General features: G+C 56.6%; 1 protein-coding gene and 1 long non-coding RNA gene across 3 annotated transcripts; one reads left to right on the forward strand and one right to left on the reverse strand.

The window, feature by feature from the left end:
- Nucleotides 1-911: 911 nt before the first annotated feature.
- Nucleotides 912-5,047, reverse strand: LOC142068845 (uncharacterized). 2 transcript variants are annotated; one of them, XR_012664766.1, is made up of 3 exons: nt 4,589-5,047; nt 2,869-3,527; nt 912-2,733 (listed from the first exon to the last, which is right to left on the reverse strand). It is a non-coding gene; the product is annotated as an uncharacterized LOC142068845 (long non-coding RNA). The 2 variants fall into 2 exon arrangements; XR_012664767.1 differs by lacking the exon at nt 4,589-5,047 and adding an exon at nt 4,286-4,576.
- A 43-nt stretch (nt 5,048-5,090) lies between these two features.
- On the forward strand, nt 5,091-6,828 carry LOC125622053 (uncharacterized). Its single transcript, XM_048819615.2, has 2 exons — nt 5,091-5,292; nt 5,708-6,828. Exon 2 carries the CDS (start codon nt 5,723-5,725, stop codon nt 6,752-6,754), a length of 1,032 nt encoding a protein of 343 aa, XP_048675572.2. The 5' UTR covers nt 5,091-5,292; nt 5,708-5,722; the 3' UTR covers nt 6,755-6,828.
- Nucleotides 6,829-7,773: the final 945 nt, after the last annotated feature.

The raw sequence follows: 7,773 nt of genomic DNA on the forward strand, positions 1-7,773 counted from the left end.
CCTCTACCTCAGATACCTGCCAATCTGACGTGTGGGGGGGATTCCTTCCCCACCTCGATTCTGATGATCAATTGGCTCCTGAGCATGCCAGCCCAAGCACCAACCAGGCAGCTCAGAGCTGTGACCCACTCTGTCCTGTCTCCAGGTGTGACTATCTCTGATCACTACACTTCAGAGGAAAGTGAAAAAAAATCCCAGGGAGCCAATGGGGTATCGAGGTAACCCGTCCTGCCTGACCCCTGCAGGGGAAGCCCGGAAGCATGAGATTAGATGGTAATAATAGTCTTTATACAGGGCTGCAAGTGTTATGAGCATGTTGAGCTGCACTGGTTTAGTTCCTTACCTTCAATCCCCCCAGTTCATCGAGAGGGCAAAGGCCTCCTGTCCCATTCCCACCTCCCTGAGTCACCCATCCCCCTGCACTGGGGCTGGATCGGAGCCAGATCCCCCTCGAGGAGAAAGGCCCCATGACACAGTCACTGACCCTCTCCCAGATGGCAGAACCTTCAGCCCTAATCGGTTATGTCCTGTTTTCCTCCCTGGAAACACACAAAGTGTTGCAAGCACAGGACGGCCTGATAGCAGGTGGCTGCAATACAGGCCACGCAGATAAGAGTCTGGCAGGGATCCCACCCTCTGGTGAAGCAGCCGTGGCCCCTATCAGAGAGCAGGGCTTGGGGGAACAGAATTGGGGACCCCTTAACACGGAGAAGGGGCTCGATTGGCCCACAGGGGCAGGGTGAGGGGGTGGAAGCCAGAGTGGGAGATGGGGAGGGAACACTCAGGGGAAAAGGGAGGCATAGTATGAGGGAGGAAGGATGAGCCTGGTGAGAAGGCGGAGTCAGTGGAAAGGGGGAGGAGCCACTGGAGAGGAAGCAAACAGATGTTATACTTACAAGAAGCACACGGGATTTTTATAGGGGAGAAGGCAGCACGCCGTATTTATTGAGAATACGACAGTTAGTAGATGCTTTTTAATTACATACACATACATATTAGGCATACAGCCCCGCCAGTCTAGAGTCTGGATCAATCTAGTGGCCAGCCAGATAGATCACAGAGGGGAGCCGGGCTCTGTCGGTTGCAATTCGATGCTTTTGGAGTGGCGGCAAGACAAACCCAAAGTCCCATGGCCAAGCAGCCTGCTCTTATGGAGTCTTCTTTTGCCGCTGAAGTTTATGAATTTTGCTGTGTCAGTTTCTGACCGGTTACTTTTTAATTGGTGTTATTTTTTGATGTTAACATTCCAAAACACCTTGGAGGGGGTTATTTTGGTTTGGTTTTGATGCAGTTAATTGTTTTCTTTCTAGTGGTGCCAGCCTTTACCTCAGGGTATTAATTTGCCCTTCTTCCATTATGGATGTGGGCTGATGGCGTTGGGAAGGGTTTTTATTTTTATTTTTTTTGATTATTTGGCTATAACAACGGCCTTTACACCTTTCTTTTTGATGCATACATTTTTTATTTACATAAACCATTTTTTACAGAGACCTTTAAAGGTATCCAGTAGTTTGTAAATTAAACCTGACTACATTTTGTGATTAAAACAGTTCACATTGTGGCCCGGGCTTTTAAAAAAAAATTAATTTTTTTAACGTAGACACAATACAAGATTCTGTTTTTTACTTACTAAACCTTAAAACAAAGAAATGTATATTTAACGAAAGTGGCTAATTTATATAATACACATAGGAAACCAAAGTAGACATTACAACTTATTTTAAAACAAAAGGGTGACCATAATTAGTTATAAGGATTGTTTTGGTCGGTTTTTGCCTTAACATTAGTACAGACACTGGCAGTCTGTCAGATGCGTTTTTAAACAGTGTTCCAGAGGGTCTTTCCTTTCTGCTGTTCAAAAAGGGTGGCTGGCAGGATGATTAAACTATACATTAATTCTTATAGTACAAATATAAAATTTTACTTCTACACAGACCCCGTCAGCGTTTACATCCAGAGAATTGCAGGGCTGGTTTTGCTCTTCTCTAAGGTCCCATCCATCTCGGTACAGCCCAGGAACTCGCTCCTGGCCCCAAGCGGAGCTGTCATCAGCTGAGAGGAACTACCAGGTGGGAGTGTCAGCTGGAACTTTGGGGTGGGGGGACCCCAGGGCTGGGCTAGCAGGGGGCTGTGTGTTGGGACTGAGGGGCAACGGCAGAGCTGGTGGCGAGGACTGAGCCCAGGGCTAGGATAGCTGGGGGGTTGCGGGTCGGGAGTGAGGGAACTTTGGTGAGTTGTTTTCCTCTGAGCTCCATTCATGGACTCCTGGCTGGGCACAGAGTTAGTCCTTGGGATCCTGTCTATATTTCCTCCCCTCTTTATCTCCACGCAGGGCAGCCCTTCGCACTTATGGGGTGAGATAGAGGAGACATGGCCCAGATGGATAGATCCATGGTGGAAAGTGGGAGCCCGTGTGAGGTGGGATCCTCATGGGGCAGGACGCTGGGCTTTCCCCTTCCTCAGGATTGCGCCACCCCCTGGAGATTGGTCTGCAGGGCACATCTAGGAGACTTCATTGCAGACAGGTGCCTGGTTGCTCTTGGAACTGGGGATCTTCAAGCATCAAAGGTTCACAAAGGATGAGATGAGCTAACATCCTGCCCTCACTTCTCCTCGTCTCAGGGCTGGACTCCTGCCGATGGACCATTGGTCCCTCACAATGACGCCCCAGGCACCGACATCTTCGATAATCAAAAGGGCTTCTTTATCATCTGCTCCGACCTGGATTGCTACCTGCGGACAGACAATCAAAAGAGCGGGACTGGTATAGAGATCCGGAGACTGCACCCTGCGTGACAGGATGGGGATCTCTACGGGAGTGACAAGACGATTCCCCCCAACATCTACATCATCAAGGGCGACTCCTACCAGGTGGTAAAGGACTTCAGCACAGATGCTGAGGCCAAGGTCCATAAGCTGCATCCCAACTGCTGTGGCGGGGACCACTACATGCACTGTGCTTCCGGGTTCCACATCATCTTCCGAGAGCAGCGTGTCGTGTGCTCTGTCCTTGACGTGGGCACAGATGAACATGGGATGGATGCTCCCCTACCACTTCTTTCCAACAGTACTGAAGGTGGATGAGAAATGGTGGGTGGAGCTCATGTTCATATACATGTACTACTGAGCCCACCAACAGATCTCCTTCTCCATCCACCCCAACGTGCTGACCTTCTTCCCCGGGGGGCTGACCCTCACCAAGGGCACCTCAACCAGCAGCTGGGAGTGTATCAATGGGATCAAATCAGCCCCTTCAAATCCATACTTATCGCTTCCCAGTGCCCTCCTCCCAGCTCGCAAACCCGGCTCATCCACTTCCCCTCCCCCAGCTTCTCTGCAAATCGCGTCACCAGGGCAGATGATTTCATTGCCTGTTCTCTCCGTCGTCTCTCATTATAACCCGCAGCCTGAATTCTGCTTTGGGATCGTTCCAGGGTCGAATCTGCTGCAGAAGCACAAAGAATTTGTCCAGCATTCACCAGGCTGTTGGGGTTGACTTTCCTTGGTCTTCTCCTTGGTTTGGGGGTCTGTAGAAGGGTAAAAAACAAGAAAGCATGAGGGAGCTGGGATGGTAATAATTGTCTTCATATGGGGCTGCAAGTGCTAGGAGCATGTTGAGCTGCATCCCTGACCCATTCATGTAGAGGGGAAAGGCCCCGTGTCCCGTTCTCGCCTCCCTGAGTCCCCAACCCCCCAGCCCTGGGGCTGGATGGGAACCAGCGGCCCTAGAGGGGAAAGGCCCTGTGACACTTTCACTGACCCTCGCACAAACTGGAGAATCTTCAGCCTCAACTAGTTACGTCCTGCTCCACCTGAACTGGCCCCTAGCAGGCGTGACTGGCCCTTTTTATCCTGCCTGTTGGGCCCTGATTGACTTCTGCCCACTCCCGGCCCTTCTAGCCACTGTGGGACCAAGTGGGGGCTTTCTAGAGGGTCCAAACTTGCTACTCTTTCCCCCCCAGACAGGCCAGCTTCTTGGGGCCTGGTGCCCCCACATGGCTGAGCCCCCAGCAGGGGGCAACAAATGCCTGGCACACCCTATAAAGGGGGGTAGGGCAAGGGACACAAGGCACAGGTAAGGGGGAGGTGCCCAGGCAGGGAACCCATCTTAGTCCCCGGAGAGCCTTCTGCATCCCCTCCACCTCATGTCTGCCCTGCCTTCTCCATCCTGAGCCCCCAGCATGTAGCTAGAAGGGTGTCATCACGAGACAGCGCTGGTGGGGGAGGGGGCAGCAGGAATGGGACCCTGAGAGCCATAGGGAATGGAACAGCCTGTGGAACTCACCACCACATGAATTTAACAGAGGCTGAACGGCCAATCAGAGGTTCTTGGATCACTCCCGGCAAGCCAGAGGAGCCACGCCCTGGGGTGAGGGGGCAGGAGGAAAGTCTGCAATTGAGGGCATGGCCCAGCAATAGGGGGAGCAGGAGGAAGTGGCTCCCCTGGGCAGGTTATTCCACAATTGTCCACAAGGGGGTGCCACTCTCAAAGGCCAAGCTAGGTGGGCTCCCTGGGCTGAGGGGCCCTAGGGATCCTTCAGCAACAGCACAGATTTAGGGCAAGCATGGCAGACTCTGGGCCAGTTACCTCCCAGCTTCATTCCAGCTCCGGCAACCCACCAAGGGGGAGGGATCCATATACAGATGGGGAGAGCTAGGACTGAAACCCCAAAAGCCTTACCTCCCAGACCCCTGACCTCCCTGCTCTCACCATTAGACGCCCCCCTCCCACCTCTGAGCAGCGGAAAGAACCCAGGATTCCCGGTCCCAAAGGCCCCCCATACACACACACACACACTCCAACCACAAGATCCCACTCCCCTCCCAGAGCCAGGGAGAGAACCCAGGCGTCCTGACCTCCCTTTAACTACTAAACTCTTCATCCCATCTCCAAGCAGGGAAAAGAACCCAAGAGTCCTGCCACCCCCTTCCAACTATTAGACACGCCCCCATCTCCGAGCAGAGGATAGAACCCAGGCATCCTAGCCACCAGCCTCCTCTGTTCTAACCACTGACTAGCCCATCCCCTCCCCCAGCCTAGGAGAGAACCCAGGCGTTCCCCCCCCCCCCCCCCTTTAATGGCTGTGCAGTTGGGAGGAGCCGGCCAGCGACTTCCCCTCCCCTTTAGCTACGACTTCCCGTTTGGGGGCGGGCCAGGCGGATCTCAGCCCGGGCAAGGCTGCGGGTTATCATCGCCGGCTGGAGGCGCAGCGCCTTGGAGAGGGGCGCACGGCCCCGGGAGCGCAGCGCCTTGGAGAGGGGCGCACGGCCCCGTCTCCACTCCCAGCGCCGGTGAGATCCGGGGAGCATCCCCACCCCATTCCGGGCTGCCCCATCGCCCCTTCCCGGGGGGCTCTGCAAGTGGGGCCTCTCCAGGGGGGTCCCCCCTTCTGGGATAGGGGGAGCAGAGGCCGCGCTGGGCTGCTGGTTACCCGTGGTGCCCGGTGCAGAGCCAGCTTCCACCCGGGACCCAGGCCTCCTTCCCCCTCCCACACACACCCAGGGCCTGGCCCTTCTTGGTGTGACTCCCCCACAGACATCCTCCCCCAACCTCCCTTTCAGGGACCAAGCTGATTCTCCCCCCACCCTGTGCCCTGGGCGGTGGTGCCCTTCCTGCCCTCCACACCGCCAGGGTCTGGCTGGTCTCGGCCTAGCCCATTTCAATATGGACCCCCCCCCCCACTCTCCCCCTCTGGTGTCCCCCCAGGAGCTCAGCCCCCCCATGGCCGGGATCGCCCCACGGGCACACTCCCCTGGCACCGATGTCTTCACCACGCCTCACGGCTTCTTCATCGTCCGCTCCGACGTGGGCTGCTTCCTCCAGGCGCCCGAGTGCCACTCCCCGGAGGCCGTGGAGATCCGGGGCCTGCACCCTGCCTGCCAGGGTGGGGAACACTATGTGGGCGACACCACCGGCTCCTGCGTCTGCATCCTCCGGGGGGACGCGTTCCACCGAACCACAGACCTGAGCGCCGCCCCCAGCCCCGATGCCCTCCCCCTGCACCCCACATGCCGCGGAGGCGACCACTATGCCTCGTGGGGCGGCCGCTTCTCCCTCATCTTCCTGGCCCGCGGCGTGGTTCTGTCTGTGGCTGACCTGACCACGGGGGCTGAAGCAGAGGAGATGCCCCTGGAGCCTGCGTCCCGCCACGGACTCTACTACTACGCTCTTGACGCTACCCACCTGGCTTTCCTGGGTGTGGACGAGCAGCGGGGGCTATACAGCCAGGTCTTCTCTAGCTCGGGGCACCAGGAGGTCCTCCCCGTCCACGCGGACGTGGCCAGCTTCCTCCCAGGTGGCCTGTCTCTGGTCCACAGGGGCACCTTTGGGGCATGGGAATGTGTCAAGCTGATCCAGAACGAGACGGACGGGCCGCTCCCCGGCAGCCATGAGATAACCCGGAAGGTGGGACGTGTGGAAGAGAAATTGGCCAACTGGACCTTCTCCACGGCCGGTTCCCCGGCACCTGCAGACCTTTCTGTGGCCTTGCTCCAGGCCCAGTTCTCCCTGCCCCCCATATATGGGGGGCTGGGGCTCAGGACGGAGCAGGAGGAGTGGGAGGCCGTGGCTGAAGAGGGAGAGGAGCTGCGGGTCATTCTTCAGCCCCGGCAGAAGCTCTACTGGTGGCAGTATCACCTGGGCTTGGGGCACCGGCCTGTTCTCTTCTGCCGCTGCCTCAAGGTGACCCGTAGCCCCGCCTCACCTGCCAACCTCCCACTGCCCCGGTCGGACGCAGGAGACGCTGGCATCTGACTGGGGAATGGAGGCTGGCGGTAGAGGAAAGGTTAACGTTGTCACTGAATAAATAATGTTCTATTGCACTGTCAGCAGCTGTCTCTGGATGGCTTTGGGACCCCACCCCGCTCCTCCCAAGGTGGGGAAATTGAGGCACAGAATGTGTCAGGGTAGGACACGGAGTTGTGGCTCCCAGCACCCTGCTCTAACCACTAGACCCCACTCCCATCCCAGAGCTGGGGATAGAACCCCGGAGTCCTGACTCCTAGCCCCACCCCCCAACCACTTGACTCGACTCACCCTCCAGAGCCAGGGAGAGAACGCAGGAGTCCTGAAGGCCAGCAACACGGTTTTCTTTCTTCAAGCTTCCCTCGTGTCCCAAGCAGGTATTGCACCCCTGGGACAGGCACTGCACTATCCGGGTCGCGGGGGGTCTGGGAGTACAGGGGAAAAATGGGGTTTGGCCCAACAGGGACCCCCCACCTTCCAGATCCAGGTGATAACTGCGCTGCAGGACCCCATGGAAACGGTGTTTGGGCGGGGGGGCAGCCTGGAGGAGACCAGGGATCAATTTGGGGGCAGGGTCATGGCAGTGGGAGCTTGGGGGCGAGGGACACATGGGATCTGGGGAAGGATCTTTAGGGGAAGTCGTGCTGCTGTTCCTATGACCTCGTTCAGCACCAGAGCCAGTCACAAACCTTCAACACACTTGGGAATGTTCTTCTCTGTGACTTGGTTTCCCTGGCTGTGAAATGGGGTGAGGATCCCACCTATTGTCTAGTGAGACTAAGATCGTTGGGGCAAGGACTGTTTCTCACAAAGGGTCTGTGCAGCGCCTGGCATGGCAGGGGCCCTGATCTCAGTCCGGGTATTCTAGGATCTACCCCAACACAAATAATTTGCCTCTCTCTCCCTCCATCTCCATTCTCACTTCTCCATCTATCCCATCGCCCAGCCATTTAGCTCCCTTACCCCCACCCTATGTTCAGGCATCTCCATCCCATCTAAGCAGGGCCCATGAGGAGGGTGTGGGTTGG

Source organism: Caretta caretta, chromosome 13 (assembly GCF_965140235.1).
Source record: "Caretta caretta isolate rCarCar2 chromosome 13, rCarCar1.hap1, whole genome shotgun sequence".
NCBI lineage: Eukaryota > Metazoa > Chordata > Testudines > Cheloniidae > Caretta > Caretta caretta.

Coding starts and splice junctions, on each gene's coding strand:
- LOC125622053 (XM_048819615.2), top strand. CDS start 5,723: ATGGCCGGGATCGCCCCACGGGCACACTCCCCTGGCACCGATGTCTTC.